Source organism: Dasypus novemcinctus, chromosome 3, assembly GCF_030445035.2.
Source record: "Dasypus novemcinctus isolate mDasNov1 chromosome 3, mDasNov1.1.hap2, whole genome shotgun sequence".
NCBI classification, from domain to species: domain Eukaryota; kingdom Metazoa; phylum Chordata; class Mammalia; order Cingulata; family Dasypodidae; genus Dasypus; species Dasypus novemcinctus.
This window is the reverse complement of record NC_080675.1, coordinates 152080300-152102343: the sequence shown is the minus strand read 5'-3', so window position 1 is coordinate 152102343 and position 22044 is coordinate 152080300. Positions and strand designations below refer to the sequence as shown.

At 37.8% G+C, this 22044-nt stretch overlaps 1 protein-coding gene across 6 annotated transcripts in view; it reads right to left on the bottom strand.

Annotated features, from left to right (window-relative positions):
* SCAPER (S-phase cyclin A associated protein in the ER) overlaps positions 1-22044 on the bottom strand; it is a 616772-nt gene that overhangs the window by 337413 nt on the left and 257315 nt on the right. For all 6 annotated transcript variants that reach the window (XM_004468178.4, XM_004468179.4, XM_071214311.1 and 3 more), the window contains 2 exons: positions 7579-7721; positions 1284-1365 (listed from right to left, as the gene is read on the bottom strand). In XM_004468178.4, coding sequence (XP_004468235.1) covers positions 1284-1365; positions 7579-7721 — 225 coding nt within the window. The remainder of the gene's footprint in view (positions 1-1283; positions 1366-7578; positions 7722-22044) is intronic.

Here is a 22044-nt window from a genome sequence, read left to right as displayed (position 1 = left end):
GTGAAAGAGGTTTCATGGTCAAATAAATTTAGAAAACAGGAAGTTAAACAGGTTTTTAACATAGAATTTTATAGTCTACTATGTCTCTGTGCATTGTGACTCAATAAACCTAACTTATAGTGCGCAGTATTATCCAAACTTTTTTGACCAAAATATACTTTATTGTTTGTTTGTTTTGTTTTAGGTATGGGGGCTGGGCATTGAATCCAGGTCCTCGTATGTGGTATGCTGGTGCTTAACCACTTGAGCTACACTAGCTCCCAACATACTTTTGAGAAGCATTTCTTGGAATACAGTATGAGAACGCTGAGACATAGGTAAAGCCCAAACATATGCACATGGCAGACAAGGCTCTCCATGACAGACACATCTCCCTACCCTCACCCAATTGCTAGTGGTCATGCATCTCCAGTGACTGCCCAGAAAATATACATTATATATATATATATACTATTTCTCACCTTTCCTTGTGCTCCTACTGCTTATATGGCTGGAATACCATATCACACATCTACCTATTCTGGTTAACTTCTACTCATACCTTCTTGCTCAAGATTAAGCCCAGTAAGTATTTTCTAAAATTATTCCCCTAACATCTGACACCCTTTATGATAGACTAAGTACCACGCCTCTCTGCTTCCACAGAACTCTTGTGTTCTTGAAAACATGTCTTACTTATCTCTCTATCCTCATATCTACTACAATTTCAATAAATAGTTGTTGCAATAAATTTAAATAAATATAAAATTTCTGGGACTATGAATAAAGTAAAATATGCTCCTCAGTCAGTCATAAGGAGTTTACTGTCTGCTAAAAGCAGGTATATAAATAATTGTGAAACATGAAATGTTCTCTGCAAGAAACTGCCTATACATTGAACTAATGGAATGAATTTTCTATAAAATATCAATTTATCATAATTTCCCAAGTGTCAACTGTGTAATTCATCAGCATTGAAATTACATGAGATAAATTATAAACCTTTTCATTTATTTCTAAGTTAATAAAATCTATGAACATCAGAAGCCTAACAACAATCCCTCCAAGCCATGTATGAATTGACTAGTGAAAAATAAACCCTTTAATTGTTTTTCTTAAAGGGTTTTATCTTGAGCCCACTGATTTCAGATGGTGAGTTAGAAGTGGCTATAGTTAAATCTTATGAGCTTGTCCAAAGGTTAGAGGTACAAATTAATGCAATTTTTTACCATACAGACAAAATTTTAATTGCATGCTTCATTGAAAACTCTGAAATTTTAAATAAAAATATATAATAATCCTACCTTGAGCTGAATTTTTTTCTGTAACTCTTCCATAGCTTCTTGTTGAGCAGCTGTGAGTGCTGCCAATCGTTCCTCCCTGTCTCTATTTGAAAAAGACAGTAAACATTATAAATTCAAGCTTGAAGTAACAAACAGAAATACCATGAGCTTAAAAACTACAATCAGGACACGTGGCTTATAAAATCTAAAGCATTATTAAATAGCTAAAATGTATTTTTATTTTATTTTTTTCTGAATGCCTACTAAGTGTCAGGTATATTGTTCATTAAATGTTTGGGAAACAACATAGGTTATTAGTTTTGAAAATGGGTTTCTGGACTCTAGCAGTGTTTAAATATTAGCTCTCAGATTTTGTTTAAATACGACACATTGAAAACATGTATTTATCTCTGTTCCCTTCTAAAAACCCATTAAAACCACACAAAAAAAGGAACATAAAAGGCATAAATTAACAAAGAAAAAGAATAGGGGAGAAAACAATCACAAACAATGGAAATCAATATTTCAAAAACTCAAAAGCAGACGAGAAACGTGAAATCTAAGTTTTCAAGGAGAAACTAACAAGGAAGGTAATTTTCCCAGCAGAATTCCATAAAACCTCAGAAACTGTAGAAACTAGTTACATATGAAATTAGGAATGAAATTGTGGATGAAAACAGTCAGATGGTTTAAAGCCTTAAAGAAACAGTCAAGTGTCCAAATCTCCTTCCCACACGGGCAGAAGGCTGGGAGATTACTCTCTAGAAAGACTGACCAAGCATCCCTTAAATTCAATGATACCAGGCTAGCTGAAAACAGACATAAGACATTATACAGAAAACAGGGAGTTTAAATAAACATCTATGAGAGACAACTACTATTCTCTTTTCAACGCATACAGCAATGCTAGTCAGGTTTACATACCACTCTCTGCAGAACCCCCAGGAAAAATTCCTTTTTTGGGGCAGCCTAAGAGAAAAGACTGACAGAAAGATATTTGGGGATCCTCCAAAGAAATGGTCAGTTTTCAACAGATAACACTAGAGTGAGTCCCATTACTCATTAAGGCCTGCCTATGAAGTTAGAACTTTCAAATAGTTTTTGAGTACTTCATTTTTAAAAAGAACAGACAGCCAACAATCATCAGATATTTCATGAAAATTTCCAACATGAAGACAGAGACTCAAATCAACAATTATAAGTAAGAAAAAAGAAAGGAAAAAAGTAAGAAGTAGAAGAAAATTGCAAAAGAATTATAATTAAAATCCTCTAGGGAATAAGAGGAAACATTGTACCCAAAGAATAAGAGCAAAATGCTATTTTTAAAACGATAATCAGAGAAAGGAACATTTATAAATTTAAAATATGTTAAGCGTTATTTTTAAAAAATAATTGAAGAGTAGAAAATTAAAGATGAGAAAGTTTTCTAAAAAGTAAATAAAAAATTCATGAAAGTAGAAAGTAGAAATTAAAGGATAAGTCAATTAGGAGATTAAATCAGGAGGTCCAGTCTGCTAAAAGTTTCAAGTTCCAGAAGTAGAGAATGGAGAAAATTGACAAAAAACAATTCCAAAACATTTCATAGAACTAAAGGGCATGGAGTATCCATATTGAAAGGGGTCCAGTGCCACAATGAATATATAGAATTAGGAATTATGAAATTGGACTTCTCAACAGCAGCAGTAGAAGCTGAAAGATGTTGAGCAATGCCTTCACAATTCTGAAAGGAAATGATTTTCAACTTGGAATTTAATGCCTGATCAAGTCAGGGATAAAGTGTGACATTTTTCAATCAAGTATACTGTCTCACAAAAATTTGCTCCCATGAAACTACTCAAGAATATGCTCCAGAAAATGAGAGTTTACAAAGAAAAAGGAAGAAATGGAACACAGAACCAAACATGTCAATACAGTAGGAAGGTGAAAAGAAGTTCTTAGATAATAATTATGAAACACATTTAAAGAATGAACAATCCAGACTGAAGCAAAAAGACAGGAGCAAAGGGATGTCTTCAAAAAGGAAAGTAAATTGGTAGAATTCTAGTATGTCTGAATTTGTTCAGAGATTTTCAGTTCTCTTTAAAAGTTTAAGGATGAATCTTAGTGACTGCCACACAGAAAACTATGTAAATGAATACAAAGACAATTAACTCAGAGACAACAAAAAGGCTATATAATAAAGGGAAATTTAATATTACACTATTTAGCTCCTTTGTGAATAACAGAGAATTACTGAATACTGATTTAACAAAATCAAAGATGAGGAGTTGGGAAACTTGGGCATAAAATAGGGACAGCAGGAAGGAAATATTAAAACCTTATCTTCTCTAGTAGGAAATTAGATAATTTGTAGAATGGAAAACTCAAGAAATACACAAGCTTTGCTGGTAGACTCGATTCAGGAAAAGGACAAACACTTAAAGCAGTATTGTCAGTGACAGTAGTTAAGATAATAAACTGCATGGAACATTACTCACACCACTTGCACCAGCAGATCTACCACCAACCATAGGTTCAGTAGGATTTACAGGACTCAGCATATAGTTACAGTTGCACACACAGCTTAGATTTATCCTATGGACACAGTCAGGATATACAACTGCATAAGTGAGAAAAAAGACACTCAGGTGGAGTCTGGAGGAATCCATGTACAGGCTTTTTATATTCCCCTGAAGGGACCACACATAGAACACTCTCCACAAATAGTGACATGAAGTAACATGTGCACTATGTTTCTGCCCAGGGAAGTCCACTTGAGACTGAGTCCAGAGTTTTTATTGGAGGCTGGTCACATAGGCAGCCTCTGCCTAGGCACAACTACCAAAATTCCATACTCCCAGAAGTAAAATGGTCTTTACCACAAATTACTGGTTTGTACAAAGAGTCTACACACAACCTTATCAGTTAATAACAGAGGGAACATTTGGAAAACCAGCTTCCTAAATGCTGGTTAAAGGACAGCCCTGGAATGAGGACCTTCTAAAAACCAGGCCCAAGAAATTATAACTCTTTCTTGTACAATACACAAATGCGGAAACCAGCAGCACTATTTGCCTGAGGTTAAGGTCAAGTTGGGAAGCCCACAGACAAGCCAGAAATTTAAAAGGAAGTACTTGAAAATAAGAGAACCCTAAAAGAGCTATAGAGTACATCCATACAGTGGAGTAATATTCAGTGATAAAAAAGAATGAAGTTCTGATACATGCTAGAATACAGATGACCCTTGAAAAAATTATGCTAAGTGAAATAAGTCAGACACAAAAGAACAAATATTGTATGATTCCACTAATATGAAATTCTAGACTAAGCAAATTCATAAAGACAACATGAGTCAGAGTATCTTATAGTGGCAGAAAGGAAGTGTTCAAAAAGCAAAATGATGGGAGTATGCCAAAGAGAGAAGAAGAGCCAACTGGAAGAGTTCCCAATGGCCAAAGCTAGAACAATTTGAGTAACAAAATAATGTAGTATTATAATATACCAAAAATTTCAAAATAAATATTGATGAGTCTATACTGACATAAAAAGACAAATGTTCTATACACAAGAATCCCAAATAATTTATGTAGGTACTCCTCTCTTAAGGAGGTGAAAATATAAACTTCCCAATATTTACACTTAGAATCTTGCTTTCAAAGTAAGTATGGAAAGAAAGGAGAGAAAAAAGAATCTATAAAGTGGAGAAAGCTGGCAAACTCTACCTTACCCAGATGTTCAAAGTTAGCACATCAGTGATTTGTCAAGCTGATAGTATGTACCCTTGATACATTAACAATAGCACTTCACTTCAGTGCTTCCTCCCAAACACTCATATCTCCAGCTTAACCATGAGAAAACCATCATACAAATCCTAAGTGAGGTATATTTTACAAAATGCCTGACCTTTATGCTTCAAAACTGTTAATGTCATCAAAACAAGGGAAGTCTGAGAAACACTCATAGTCCACAGGATCCTAAAGATCAGTGACAATTAAATATCTAAAGAGACAATGGCCAAATACTCCCCAAATTTTATCATTATTAACATACAGCTCTAAGGAGATTACACAAAGAGAAGTAACTTCGACAATCACAGTAAAACTGATGAAAGACAAAGAGAAAAGCTTGAAAGTAGCAAGAGAAAAACAACTTACGTACATGAGAATAAACAGTATAAATGATGGATAACGTTTCTTTAGAAACAAGAGAAGTAAGAAGATTAAAAATACTGAAATTAAAAAATGGTCGATCCATATCCAGCAAAACTATCCTTCAAAATATGAAGGCAAGATAAAGACATTCTCAGATAAGCAAATATCAAAATAATTCACTGAAAGCAAACTTCCTTACAAGAAATACTGAAGGAAATCCTTCAGGCTAAAATGAAACAACTCCAGAGGGTAACTCAAATGCACAGAAAAAAAACGAAGTAAACCAAAAATGGCAAATATAAATATAAAACATTTAAAAGTGGATAAACATAAAGGAATCTATTTTTTCTCTTAGTTCCTTTTTAAAATACAAAATTGTATAAAGTAGAAATTACAGCACTGTATTGTTGCCTTTGTGACACACATAGGTATAATATATTTGATAATATATATACCACAAAGTAGTGGAGAAATAGAGTTATATTGGGGCAAAACTGCTATATTTTATGAGGATTTAGTTAGGATTAAGGTAAAACATTTTGGTAAATCAAAATGTATACTGTATTTCATAATCCATGATTAAATACCATGACTAAATGAGAATTAATGCAGGAATGCAAGCAAGGTTGGCTTAATATCAAAAAATGAATGTAATCCTTCCTACTAGTAAAATAAGAAGAAAAATCACATGATAATCTAAAATAAAGCACAAAAAAAAGGGAAGCATTCTAACCAAATTTAAAGGCCACCCATGTTAAAAACTCTCAACATTCTAGAAATAGAAGGGAATTTTCTTAACCTAATACATGGAGTTTATGAAAATTCTATAGCCAGCATCATACTTAATGGTGAAAGACTAAATGCTTTCCCTCAAAGATAGAGAGCAAGAAAAAGATATCCAATGTCAAAACTTCTCTTCAACCTTATACTAAAGTTCTCAACAATGCAATAAGGCAAGAAAAAGAAATTAAAGGCATCTAAATTAGAAGGGACGAAGCAAAATAGTCTTTATTTGCAGATGACATGAGTCTTTATGTAGAAAAATCCTAAGGAATCTATTTTAAAAACTACTAAAACTAATAAGCAAGTTTAGTAAGGTCATAAAAACAAGATCATAGAAAGAAATAAGTAAAAATTGACTGTGTTCTATATAACCAAAAAAATTGAAAAACTGAAATTAAGAAAACAATTCCATTCATAACAGCTTCAAAAAGAATACTTAGAAGTACAAGACCTATATACTAAGAACTTCAAAACATTTGTTGAGAGAAATTAAAGGAGATGAATAAATGGAGAGACACTGTGTGATATAATGAATCTTTAATCTTAATTCCTTTGGTTGTAAACCCATTTGTAAACAAGACCTTGTCAAAAGACCATAGCTATAGCTCTTTTGACTTTGATGCCTGGCCATTTCCAAACTTGTCCTCTTTCCTCCTATCTTATGTCCCCAATATCTTCTCAGTAAATTCCCTTTTACTTAAACTAGCCAGAATCAAATTCAGTTTCCTGCAACCAAAAACAAAAAAGTTTAAATAACAAGTTTCTATTTCCAAAAGAAAATTTCAAAAAGATTTCCTTTTGAATATAATATCAAAATTCCTAGAAATGGAAATTTAAAAAAAAAAGATTTATTTATTTATTTATTTCTATCCCTTCCCCCCCACTCCAGTTGTCTGTTCTCTGTGTCTACTTGCTGCGTGTTCTTCTTTGTCCGCTTCTGTTGTTGCCAGCAGCATTTGAATCTGTTTCTTTTTGTTGTGTCATCTTGTTATGTTAGCTCTCCGTATGTGCAGTGCCATTCTTAGGCAGGCTGCACTTTCTTTTGTGCTAGGCGGCTCTCCTTATGGGGTGCACTCCTTGTGCGTGGGGCTCGCCTACGTGGGGACACCCCTGCATGGCACGGCACTCCTTGTGCACATCAGCACTGAGTGTGGACCAGCTCCACATGGGTCAAGGAGGCCCAGGGTTTGAATCACAGACCTCCCATGTGGTAGACAGATGCCCTAACCACTGGGCCAAGTCTGCTTCCTGGAAATGGAAATTTAATACAATAATTCTGCATTTGTGACTATTTCTAAGATAATATACAGAACAGCAAATAGCTATATTTTGAGACTTGATTTCAATATTTACTCAATGTAAAATATTTATCAGGATCGAAGTCATGATAGCAGATGAAGTACCTAGCCCTTTCCCGAGCTGCATCTTCACGGGCTTTTTCCTTTTCTTGCCTCTGCTGTTCAATTCGGGCTTCTTGTTCTTTCCTCTTCATCAGTAATTCTTCTACACGGGCCTGTCGTTCTGCTTCTAGAGCTCTCTTGCGTTCCTAGTGTCAGAAATGTTTAAAAAGATATAAGAATTATAGGTAAAATGAAAAGTATATCTTTGACACAAACACAAGACAAGTATGTCCCAGCTTCCCTCTAAGTATAATGCTTCTCAGAATTTTAACAAAAATCAAATCCAAGTGCCATCCAGTCCTTTTACCAGTGTTAAATATAATTATGAAAGTAAATGCTAATTTGTAAAAAAATACTGTGTTAAACATATTCCACAGCAACATAACAGAATACAACCGAAAGTCTTGTATTAGTAGTTACAATTTATAACTGAACGTGATGAAAAAACAGTTAACAGATTTTTTCCTTAATTAAGCTTATATAATGGAATAAAGTGAAAAAAGCTTGTGAGAAGGAGAAAGAAGCAAAATAATATAGTATAGTGGGTAAGAGAGTAGCCACTGGGTCAGATTCCCTGGTTTTGTTTCTTAACCCTACTCTTTACTGGCTGGCTGACTATGGCCTGATTAGTTACATTCTGTGTGCCTTAGTTTTCTGGGAGATAAACAGTAATAGAATTTATTTCATAGGAGGTTGTGAAGACCAGATGAGATAATACCTGGAAAGCACTATAGGGCCTGGCATAAAGTGAATGCTCAATAATAACTTATGGAGTGCGGGAGGGAGTGTGAGAGTGGGAGGGAGCAGGAGAGCTGGAGGGAGTGCACGAGCAGGAGCCACTGACCCGCAGTTAGTGCCTGTCCTCAGGGCCAGCAAAGGGACTTTACCGTTTACAGTGAGCCAGGCTGCTAGGAGCAAGGACCCCCACCCTACAGTCCGCCTGCAGTCACAGGAGTGTGTGCAAGCTGGATGCAGGGCCTACCAAGGTCCTGCCAGCTAACTAAAAACCATAAGCACAGCTCTCCAAGAAAGATCCACATGGACCCCAGGACAGGCTTTTGCTTAGCGGTAACCCGATCCTGAAGGAGGTATCTGCAGAGACAGTGACAAAATTAGTGCCTCCTCAAGGTAAAACTGTGGGTTTCTAACACTGAACTCGGAAGCTGTGGGAAGGTAAATCCCTTTCCCCTAGGGCAAAGGGCTGCAGCTTTCCTTAAGAAAGCCACAAGGCAGAGTTCCCAAGCCCTGTGTTCCCCTAAAGATGTGAGCCCTAAGTCCATGTTTCCTGAACCCCTGCAACCTACATCTCACAAATGCACATACCCTGAGTCCACATTTTCCCGGGTCTCTGTTTCTCAAACCCAGTACTCACAGAAATCTGGCACTGCCCTAGCCCACTGGGCTAACTCCAGGAGTAAAAGGGTTTAGGTGGGAAGTACAGAGGGGCCCAAAGAGCGCAGGTTCAATTTTCTGGTCCTCTCCTTTTACTGAGTTTGGAGGAGCATACCAGCTGACTTTGAGAGAGACTAGGAAGAGAGGAGATGCGAATCTGCTTAGAGAGCCTGATTTACCTAAACACCCTGGCACAGGAAACTTGGTAGGGGAGAAGGTGGAGTCAGAAAACTAACTAGCCCCTCTGTAGCACACCTAAGGGAGAGGGACAGTAGGTTCTGCTTTGCAGGCTTACAAAAGCATATTTAGGGTTCCTGGCAAGGGGTGGGTGCTCTCTCTCAAGAAATTGAGACATTATTTTCTGAGGAGAGATGGTTCACCAGGGACCCATTTGAATCTCCTCTGGGAGCCCTCACACAGCCTTCCTACTGCCCTGGGAGAGCGGAAGTGAGGAAGGGAGAAAGGGGGAAGGTCAACTGTAAAGAGGATTCCTTCCTTGAGGACTTGCTGGTCTTTCTTGTTGGCTTGTTTTCTTGTTTCTCCTTCCTCTTTATCCCCCATGGATCTTTTATTTCTTTTTCCCTTTCTCTGGCTTTTTTCCCCTTCTTTTCTCTTTTTTTAATATTAGGTGCTACAGGCAACAATTCTTATTTGCTATGCTTCTTTATTCTCAATTTCCTACTTCCTGTGTGTACTCATTTTCCCTACCAACTCTATCCCCTTTCCTTTACACCTTTCTATCCTCCATCATTAATTTTTTTATTTTTTTAAAGATTTATTTATTTATTTTTAATTCCTCCCCCTTTCCCCGGTTGTCTGTTCTCTGTGTCTATTTGCTGCGTCTTGTTTCTTTGTCCACTTCTGTTGTTGTCAGTGGCACGGGAAGTGTGGGCGGCGCCATTCCTGGGCAGGCTGCACTTTCTTTCACGCTGGGCAGTTCTCCTTATGGGGTGCACTCCTTGCGCGTGGGGCTCCCCTACATGGGGGACACCCCTGCGTGGCACGGCACTCCTTGCGCGCATCAGCACTGCGCATGGGCCAGCTCCACACGGGTCAAGGAGGCCCAGGGTTTGAACTGCGGACCTCCCATGTGGTAGACGGACGCCCTAACCACTGGGCCAAGTCCGTTTCCCCTCCATCATTTATTATTTCTCTTACATTCCACCTCTTTTTGTTCAGCCCCCAATATTTCTGACTTTTTATCCCTAATGCCTCTAATCTGTTTTTTATCTTTTATTCACTCTTTATATTACTGTCCTTTCTTTTCACTTTACCTCTCTCCAGACCACACTGGCCTTTTATTTCATACTATATTCCTCCCCATATTCAGATTATTATCCCATTATACATACTCCAATTTTTTACTGTTATAACCCCACACAGCTTACATGAGTTCAACATCCACTCTCCTAGTTCTCACATTGTTCTTCTGCTAACATCCACTATCAATACTACTATTATCTTTTTCTTTTCTTACCCCTTTTGATGTCTCTGGCCCTAATATTTTCCTTCAAGGGAACTTAGCCAACAACAAGATATTGAATAAGGATAACAAAGTGACATAGGGAAGACTTAACACACTCACAGAAACAACTAATTGAACCCCAACATGAAATAACTACTCAACTGAATAAACCCATCAAGATACAATGATGACCAGACAACAACAAAAAACTACAAACCATACTGAAAATCAGGAAAACATGATCCAATCCAATGAACAAATGAAAAAACTGGAAGAGAAGTGGAACATTGAACAACTAATTAAAGCTCTTAAAACATGTATCATGGACCAATTTAATGAAGTGAAGGAAGAGATTAAAGATAATAAGAAAACACTTGGGGAAGATACAGAAGAAATTGTAATTATGAACAGAAAGATAAAGGATATGATGGGGATGAACAGCACAATCCAAGAAATCAAAACACTGTCAGCAAATAACAGCAGATTTAAAGAGGCAGAGGAAAGAATTAGTGATTTGGAAGACAGTATATCCAAAATAAAACAGACAGTAGAACTGATTGATAAAAAATAGAAAAAATCCAGCAGGGATTTAGGGACATTAATGACAATGCAAAATGTACAAACATAAGCATTATAGGCATCCCAGGAGGAGAAGAGAAGGGAGAGGGGACATAAGGGGTATTGGAGGAAATAATAGCTGAAAACTTCCCAAACCTACTGAGGGAGATGCATTTACATGTTCAGGAAACACAACACACTCCAAACAGCATAAGTCGCCAAAGGCCTACCCCAAGACATACACTTACCAAATTTTCCAATGCACAAGACAAAGAGAAAATACTAAAAGCAGCAAGAGAAAAGAGAATCATCACTTACAAAGGAGGATCCATAAGATTAAGTGCTGATTTCTCATCTGAAACCATGAAGGCAAGAAGGCAGTGATATGACATAGTCAAGGTACTAAAAGAAAATAACTTCCAACCAAGAATACTCTTTGTAGCTGAGCGAGAGGGTTTTGTCCTCGCTCAGGCCCAAGAGTTGGGGGGGCTTGCTCCTGCCGAACCACCGGCGGGGGGTGCCCCAAGAGGGAGCACCGGTTCTCCAGGCGTGGGGGATGCGTGGTTGGGGAAAAACCAAGGAGACCGCTTGAGCGCAAGAACAGGTCTGCTTTATTACGGAAGTACACTTAGCTATATAGGGTTGGGTAGAGGGAGGGGCGTGATGAAGGGAGGGTTGGCTAAGGAGTGGCTGTGGACAGGCTGAAGCTGATGGATAGACCTGAGGTAAGCAGTTACTGGGGAAGAGGGCAGATTGTGGGTTGGCAATATGGGCGGGACTGGCGGGAAGGACGGCGGGAGCTGGAAGGGGAGGAGGGGTGGAGAAAGGCGGCAACAACTCTTCCCAGCAAAGCTAGCATTCAAAAATGATGGAGAGTTCAAAATATTCACAGATAAACAGAAACTGAGAGAGTATGCCAACAAGAAACCTGCCCTTCAAGAAATACTAAAGGGAGTTCTACAGGAGGAAAGAAAAAAACAGGAGAGACAGAGTTGGAGAAGAGTGTAAGAACAACTTAAACAACCAAAAGAGATAAAAAAAATCAAACAACATATGACAAACACAAATTCAAAGAAAATACGGCTGATATAAGTAATAACACTTGAAAGTAGTAACACTGAATGTCAATGGATTAAACTCACCTGTTAAGAGATATAGATTAGAAGATTGGAAGACTGGATAAGGAAATATGACCCATCTATACACTGTCTACAAGAAACACATCTTAGACCCATGGATTCAAGGAGACTGAAAGTGAATGGCTGGAAAACAATCCTACAGGCAAACAATAGCCAAAAAAGGGCAGGAGTAGCTATATTAATACTGGACAGAATAGAATTTAAATGTAAAACTATTGTGAGAGACAAAGATGGACACTACATATTAGTGAAAGGGATAATCTTTCCAAAAGAAAGATCATAAATATTAATGCCCCTAACAAGGGCGCCTCCACATATGTGAGGCAAACACTGCAAAAACTAAGGGAAAGAACAGATGCCTCTACAATTATAGTGGGGAACTTTAACACACCACTATCACCATTGGACAGTACATCTCAAAAGAGAATCAATAAAGAAACAAAGACTTTGAACAATATGTTAGAAGGTCTGGACATCATAGATATATACTGAACATTACACCCAAATACAGCAGGATATACATTCTTCTCAAGTGCACATGACTCATTCTCCAAGACAGACCACATGGTAGGCCACAGAGAAAGTCTCAATGAATTCAAAAAGACTGAAATCATATAAAACAATTTCTCTGACCACAGTGGAATGAAGCTGGAAATCTGCAAGGACCAGAGACCCAGATTTGGCACCAAGATATGGAAGCTAAACAACACACTATTAGAAAAACAGTGGGTCAAGGAAGAAATCTCAACAGAAATAAATAACTACTTGAAACTAATGAAAATGGTAACACAACATATCAAAACTTATGGGATGTAGCAAAAGCTGTACTGACAGGGAAATTCATAGCCATAAATTCATACCTCAAAAAAGAAGAGCTAAAGTTGAACAACTAACTGAACAATTGGAGGAATTAGTAAAAAAAACAACAAACTAACCCCAATGAAGAAAGAAATAACAAATATCAGCATAGAACTAAATGAAATAGAAGAAAGCGCTTGAAAAAATAAACAAAACCAGGAGCTGCTTCTTTGAGAAGATCAATAAAATTGACAAACCCTTAGCTAGACTAACAAAGAATAAAAGAGAGAAGACGCAAATATACAAAATAAGAACTGAGAAAGGGGATGTCATCACTGACCCCACTGAAATAAAAACAATCATAAGAGGATACTTTGAAAAACTATATTCCAACAAGAACGACAATTTAGAGGAAATGGACAAATTCCTAGAAACACAAAAGCAGCCTACATTTATGAAAGAAGAAATCAACGATCTCAACAAACCAATCATAAGTAAAGAGATAAACCAGGCATTAAAACTTCCCAACTAAGAGGAGCCCTGGGCCAGACGGTTTCACAGGTGAATTCTACCAAACATTTCAGAAAGAACTAACATCAATCTTGCTTAAACTTTTAAAAAAAAAACTGAAATAGAAGGAACATTGCCTAACTCATTTTATGATGCCAACATTACCTACTACCAAAGCCAAACAAAGACACCACAAGAAAGGAAAATTACAGACCAATCTACATAATGAACCTAAATGCGAAAATCCTCAACAAAATACTTGCTAATCACATTCAACAACACATTAAACGAATTATACACCATGACCAAGTGGATTTCATTCCTGGTATGCAAGGATGGTTCAACATAAAATCAATTAATGTAACATACCACATAAACAGATTGAAGGAAAAAAAACATGATCATATCTACAGATGAAGAAAAAGCATTCGCTAATACAGCACCCTTTATTAATAAAAACACTGCAAAAGATAGGAATAGAAGGTATCTTTCTGAACATGATAAAGGATATATATGAAAAACCCACAACTAATATCATTTACAATAGTGAAATCCTAAAATCTTTCCCTGTAAGATTAGGAAAAAGGCAAGGGTGCCCACTATCACCCCTCCTATTTAACTTGTGTTAGAAGTACTTGCTCAAGCAGTGAGGCAAGAACCAGATATAAAAGAGATCCATATAGGAAAAGAAGAAGTCAAAATTTCACTATTTGTGGATGACATGATCCTATACATAGAAAGCCCTGAGAAATCTATAACAAAGCTTCTAGAACTTATAAATGAGTTCAGTAAAGTCGTAGGTTATAAGATCAATCCACAAAAATCAGTAGCATTTCTGTACACTGATGATAAGCAATCTGAGGAGGAAATAAGAAATCAGGAAATCAAGAAACACGTACCATTTACAATAGTAAATTTAAAAAATCAAATACCTAGGAATAAATTTAACAAAGATGTAAAAGATTTATACACAGAAAACTATACAACACTGTTCAAGGAAATCAAAGAAGACCTAAATACATGGAAGAATATTCCCTGTTCATGGATAGGACGACTAAATATTATTAAGATGTCTACCCTGCCAAAACTGATCTACAGATTCAATGCAATCCCAATAAAAATCAACACAACATTCTTTTAATGAACTAGAAAAACTATGAAATTTATTTGGAAAGGAAAGAGGCCCAGAATAGTCAAAGACATATTGAAAAAGAAAAATGAAATCAGAGGAATCACACTACCTGACTTCAAAACATATTACAAAGCTACAGTAATGAAAATGGCATATTATTGGCAAAAGAATAGACACAATGGAACTGAACTGAGAGCTCTGATATAGATCCTCATATATATAGTCATCTGATATTGTCATCAAACCCACTCAACAGGGAGAGAACGGCCTCTTCAACAAATGGTGCCTAGAGAATTGGATATCTACATGCAAAAGAATGAAAGAGGATTACTATCCCATACCTTACACAAAAATTAACTCAAGATGGCTGAAAGACCTAAATATAAGTGCCAAAACCATAAAGACCTTAGAAAATAATATACGTAAGAATCTATAGGACCTTGTAATAGGACATGGCTTCATGAACTTCACACCAAAAGCATGAGCAGCAAAAGAACGAATAGATAAATGGGACTTCCTCAAAATTAAAGCCCTTTGCACCTCAAAGGAATTTGGCAAGAAAGTGAAAAGAGAGCCTACCCAATGGGAGAAAACATTTGATAACCATATATCTGATAGGAGACTTATATCATGCATATATAAAGAACTCCTATATCTCAAAAATAAAAAGACAAACAACCCATCTGAAAAATGGGCAAAACACAAATGGCTAAAAAGCACATGAAAAAATGCTCAAAATCACTAGCTACTAGGGAAATGCAAATCAAAACTACAATGAGATATCATCTTACTCCCATAAGACTGGCAGCTATCAAAAAAACAGAAGACTACAAGTGCTGGAAAGGATGTGGAGGAATGGGAACACTCATCCACTGCTGGGGGGAATGCAGAAGGATCCAGCCATTCTGGAGGACAGTTTGGCAGTTTCTAAAATAGTTAGCTATAGATTAGGCATATGACCCAGCAATTCCACTGCTGGGTATATACGCAGAGGAAATGAAAATAAGGACACAAACCAACATATGCACACCAATGTTTATAGCAGCATTATTCACTATAGCCAGAAGTTGGAATCAACCCAAATGCCCATCAACAGATGAATGGATAAATAAAATGTGGTATATACATACAATGGAATACTACTCAGCTATAAGAAGGAATACAGTACAAACACGTGATAACATGGATGAATCTTGAGGATCTTATGTAGAGTGAAGCAAGCCAGGCATTGAAAGACAAATACTACATGACCTCTCTGATATGAAACAAGCAAACCAAGCTGTCTCAGAGAACCAGACACTGGATGATAGGCTTAAAGGAACTTTGGGGGGGCAGGGAGAGGAAGATTGTGAGCTGATTCCTACATGGGTGAAATCTATTATAAGCTGGAGTTAAGTATTTGTACAGGGAAGAGATAAGATGGGGGCATAGGGATACCACTGGGTGGAGCTTTGCGGGCTTGAGGGGGACTAGGGTTGGGAGGATGGGTCAGATGCCCCAAGGAATTGGGGGGAGGGCTGGAGGGAACAGTTGAATATGGGAGAATCTCAGGTATATGGATGAAACTATAAGGTTGAGAAAACTCTTCAGAAAATATAATAAGGAAGGATTACATGTTTAAGGTGCTGTGGGGGGGGGGGCATCTGGCACAGGGGAAGGCTGCTAGGGAGTGTGTGAGTCCTCAGTTTGTCACAGTGTGTTAAATCATCGGGTGGAGATTATACATTGAGTGTGAAGGTGTAGCCGCGTCCTGGGGAGACCTGATGTTCTCAAACAGAGAGAATTGTTTCCCCCAAGAGAACTGGTGGCTCCCAATGGGTAGGGCAGTCTAGAGTGTCAAGCCCTCAGCATTGTTGCAAGTATCTGTAAATCTGGTCCCTCAAAGTAATGAATATTGACTGTCACTGCCGGCCCAGAGGGGAGGGCAAGAAAGGTAAAGAATAGATGGAAGCAGGGCAACTGGGGGCAATGGAAGTGCTCCACAAGATCATGTAACAATGGATATAGGACATGTTAATGTACACCAAAAATGTACACAAGTCTATAAGCTAAAATGTAAACCATAATGTAAAACACTAGGAAACCAAAAATGTAGAAAATTGTACAGTCTAAAATATTAACCATAATGTCAACCACAGTGGAACCATGTTTGAAAGCTATGTTGCATAACCTGACATCAGCTGCAGGAAATGTAACAAGGGCATGTAAAAAAATCATTGTTAGGGAAGGAGGAAAGGGTTTGATATGGGATATATGGGAGTCCCCTATATTGTATATGTGAATTACTGTGATCTAAAACTTTTTTGAAGACAAAATCAAAAATTAGGGAAAAAAATTTTTAAAGAAGGAATGGATGTAGAAACTGAGGAAGAAATGAAACAAAGTGCCCTGCCACTGTACATACAGGACAACACCTATTACAGTGATTAAAGGTAAAACGTTAAAAACAAATCTTTATAATATTGTTAATTTTTATTAATACACCAATTTTTAAAATTTGATCTTAGTATTTCTAAATTAGCATGTATACTTCTAATCTTTAAACCCATCACTATATTTCATTTTCCTATTAATTGAATTTGGCAATATACTAGGCTCCACTGCTGAATAAGTTTTGGACCACAGAGAGGTTCAACTATGGCAGGGGAGGAACACTGGTGTGGGGTGTTATTGATGGGGGAGCACATGGTTGGGAGAGAGTTCTCCAGGGCATGTACATAGGGAACATAAAAATGTTTGGATAACAGTTACAAACGACAACTGAGGGAGTGCTGAGTTCTTGGCCAGGGGAGCTCTATCACATTCCCTAATGGAACAGCAACAATCCCCCAAATGCAATGGCAAAGACCAACAAAGAAGCATTTTCCAACAATGAGCCCTTGATACTGATGATTATGCTTATGAGTCTGTGTGCCTGAAATATGAAGTAGGCCTAGAGCTGCAGGATGCCTAAGAGTTACCTAGTGAGAGCCTCCATGTTGCTCAAATGTGGGCACTCTCTAAGCCAAACTCAGCATGTAAAAGCATTACATTCCCCCAAGCATGGGACATGATTCCTGGGGATGAGTCTCCCTGGTGCCAAGGGATTACTACCAAGCACCAGCTGGTGATATAAATAGAAAAAGACCTTGAATGAAAGGGTCAACTCAGACCAGAAGAATATCTCAGCCCACATGTAAGATCATGTGTTAAAAACTGCTATTTGACCTTGAATAAAAGAGGGAAATGGCAAAGGCAAATTAGTTTATACAGCTAAGAGTCTTCAAAAAAGAGTCAGGAGGTCATCAGAGGGGTCACACTTATGCATTCCTCAGGAGGACCCCAAGAAACAGCTAAAGTGGATACAACCCCAGGTACTGGTTCTCCTGAGGGCTATGAAGGCCCATAGGGATATGGTCATGGCAGACAGCTCTGGAGCTCAATACCATGTCAGTGGGCTGTACTATGGAATTTGTGTCCCTGAGTGTGATGGAGTTGGACTCAGATGTGACCTCTCTACACATGCTTCTTCTGTCACTTTTAATAAACCTCTGGTTGATGCTAGCATTGGTGTTATCCTCAGGAGACTTGAATCTCTGGACTGTCCAAGTGCCATCTGGGCCCGGAGCCTCAGCAGAGTTGCAGCTCCTACTCTCTGGTTCATTAGACTTACGCAGGTCAGCTAACAGGGAGGTGAAGATGATCAATCACCACACCAGGGAGCTGAGAGTACCTACAACTACAAGCAAGAGAATTGCATCCATCATCCATGTGGAATCTAAGCCCCCTCTCGATATAGAGGTGGAGTGCACATCACCATCCCAGGGCCCAAAGAATGGAGGAATAAAATATGGATTAGAGTGGACTTACTGATATTCTACTATAAAACTATTGTGATTACTAATGGAAAAAATTGTATCATTGACAGGGAGAAAGTGGACACAGTAGTTGCTGAGGGCAGGAAGTAGGAAGAAGAGATGGGATGAGGGGGCATTTTTGGGACTTTGAGTTGTCCTAAATGATATGCAGGGTCAGATGCTGGACATTATATATTCTGCCATAACCCACTGAATGTACTGGGGGAGAGTGTTAACTACAGAGTAAACTATTATCCACATGGTGCAGCAGTGCTCCAAAATGTGCTCACCGAGTGCGTTAAGTGTGCCACAATAGGGGTGGTTGTTAGTGTGGGAGGAGTGAGGTGGGGGGATGGGGGATATACGGGAACTTCTTACGTTGTTTATAATGTAACCTTTTTTGTGATGTATGTATCTTCAAAAAAATACAATTTACAAAAATGATGGGGGTGGGGTGTGGGGTGTGGGTTATGTGGGAACCTCATTTTTTTTTAATGTAACATTCTATGTGATCTATTAACTTGAATAAAAATAAAAAATTAATAACTTATCATCATCATCAATAAGGCAGAAGACACTTCATCGAAAGAGGGCAAACTTGAACATGAAATACTGTGTCCTGTGTATATTTCTGCCTAGTTAGTAAAGTAGTACTTTGCTAATTTTCACCATTTTGCTAGTATACTGATACATCTCTTTCAATACATCCCCATTCACCAGGTAGCTCCACAACATCTCCTTGTACCCTCCTCTGTAGGATTAATAAAATACACTGATCTAGGCTCTAATACCTATTACTTATATAACCTTACATAACGTTGGCCAGTCATCTCAAGTTCAGCCTCAGTTTATTGTGAGATCTAAATTACTAATATAGGTAAATACTCTGTATAATGTTAAGCACATAGTAAATGCTGAGGAAATGACAGTAGAAAAGAATAAAGCAGTTACTCTTTAGAGAACAATAAGGAGAGATAAATTTTTCTAATAGTTACTGAGCCAGAAATAGTGACTTCATTTCCACAACAAGCTCTTTCCCAAAGAGAAAGAAACCTTTCTAAAGTAGTAAGCCAAAAGGGTACTGCAATGGTTAGGCTAATGTGTCAATTTGACCAAGTAATGGTGCCCAGTTTTTGGTCAAGCAAGCATTGGGCTAACTGTAAGATAAAGACATTCATGGACTTTAATCATCAGTGAGTTGACTGCATCTACGGCTGACCATATCTAAAATCAACTGAGGAGATTGCCTTAAAAAATGAGTGACATCTCATCCAATCAGTTGAATGTCTTAAAAGGAAAAGTGATTTTATCATTCAGAGAGAGAATTCCCATCTCTCCTTCAGACAGCCAGTGTATCCTGGGGACCTTTAACTGAGCTCCTGGCTTGCAGCCTCCCTACAGAATTTGGAGTTATGGGAAATGGAAAGGAGAAATGAGTTTATATGGCTACGAGTTTCTAAAAAAGAGTCTGGAGGCTGGCAGAAGGATTGCCCTTATGCACAACTGAGCAGAGTCAGAGAGACAGATAAAGTAGATACAACCCCCAGATATTGGTTCCTTTGAGGGCTAAAGAGACCCATGGGAGTTATGGTCATGGCCGATGGGGTTAACTACCAGGTCAGATGGCCCCTCTTGGGAAATGGTGTTTATGTGTGATGAATCTGGACTCAGATGGGATCTCCCTTCATAAGACTTTCATGCTAATGTGCTGGAGGTGCAGTTAATGTTGGGGTTTAAGATATATTTAGGGGATTTGAATCTCTGGACTGACAATGTGATAGCCAGATCCTGAGCCTCAACAGACTCCAGCACCTACAATCTGATTTATTGGACTTACCACACTCAGCTAAGATGGAGTTGAAGAAGGACAACCACCACACCATGGAGCCTAGAGTGATTACAACTGAAAGTGGGAGGATTGCATCCAGCATCCATGTGGAATCTGAGCCTCCTCTTGACATAGAGGTGCAATGGACACAACCAATCCAATGTCCACATAGAAGAGGTGGCATTGGATTGGGAAAAGTGGACATGGTGGCTGATGGGTATGGGGAAAGGCAGGAAGAGATGAGAGGTGGAGGCGTCTTTGGGACATGGAGCTGCCCTGGATGGTGCTTCAGAGGCAATCACCGGACATTGTATATCCTCACAGGGCCCACTGGATGGAATGGGGGAGAGTATGGGCCATGATGTGGACCACTGACTATGAGGTACAGAGGTGCCCAAAGATGTACTTACCAAATCCAATGGATGTGTCATGATGATGGGAGGGAGTGTTGCTGGGGGGGGGGGGGGGGGGGAGAGGTGGGGTGGGGGGGTGGGGTTGAATGGGACCTCACATATATATTTTTAATGTAATATTATTACAAAGTCAATAAAAAAAAATAAAATAAAAGAATTTGGAGTTGTGCATCCCCACGGTCGTGTGAGACAATTTAATAAAAAACCTCATACTATTTACAGATATCGCCTATCAATTCTATTTCCCTAGAAAACCCTGACTAATACAGGTACCCATTCATTTTTCAGGGGGAGGGAAAATTAGAAGGAATACACTGATTTCAGGAGGGAATATCTGGCAGACTGCATATCGTTGGAGAAATGATATTAGATTTTAAATATATTCTTCAGTGTCTGGCACAGTATTTATGAATAGGATGTAGCAATTCTCATTAGTAAGAATATGTGGAAACTTGTTTAGTTATACAAGGTGGAAAAAATTCTTAAGACCAAAAACAATCAAATCTGATACAGAAAATTTCTCCATTAAAGAAAATTATTTTAAAAATATTTCCTTCTATACTTGCATCTATTTGAAGTTTTAAAAAACCTGTATTATGCCTGAAAACACAAGTTTCACAATGAAAGACATTAGATATAAAGAATTAAACCAGAACTTTTTGTTCCATTTTCTAGAAAACCAAAAGCTTGAAGATGATAACTCTAAAAATGATACAATGGTCTCACAAATTAAAAATGTAAAATTAATTACATATTTTATACGTATGTGCAAAGTAGCCAAGTTGTAGATGCACACACATATCAACTTGCTAATTATTTTCATGGATACAAGACCTATACTGACATTGTACTAATAGAGATATTTGGACTTCAATCTTTTAATTTCTATTTTTAAGAAATGAAAAAGATAACTGGTAACTGTATAGCTAAAGAATAAAATTAGTAAGTTCACCTTGTATTTTCCTTTTTAATATTTATATACCCTAAAGATAAGAAACTGTACCCCACAAAGCACCTTGCCCAGGGTAGGGATTCTAAAAATATATGTTAAATAAGTGAGCATAATTTTACAATTTAATGTGCATTATAAATACACACACACACACACACATAAATACTATAAACCTACAGAAAAGGGATAAAAAGATAACTCCTAAGCCTTCTGAAGAGCTTTCCCTACCCCAAAAACACACTTTACTCCATATTGGGGAATGTCTTTACGGTAGCCTCAGAAAGGCCTAAGAGTACAAGTAAAGTAGATGGAGAGCCCCTGAATTCTAGATGAAGTCAAGTGCTTACTATCATTATTGTATGACAGAATGTTACACGAGCGCCTTGCACAGCTGATAATCATTATAAATTTTTAAAAATTTAATTATATATGTAAGCTATATATTA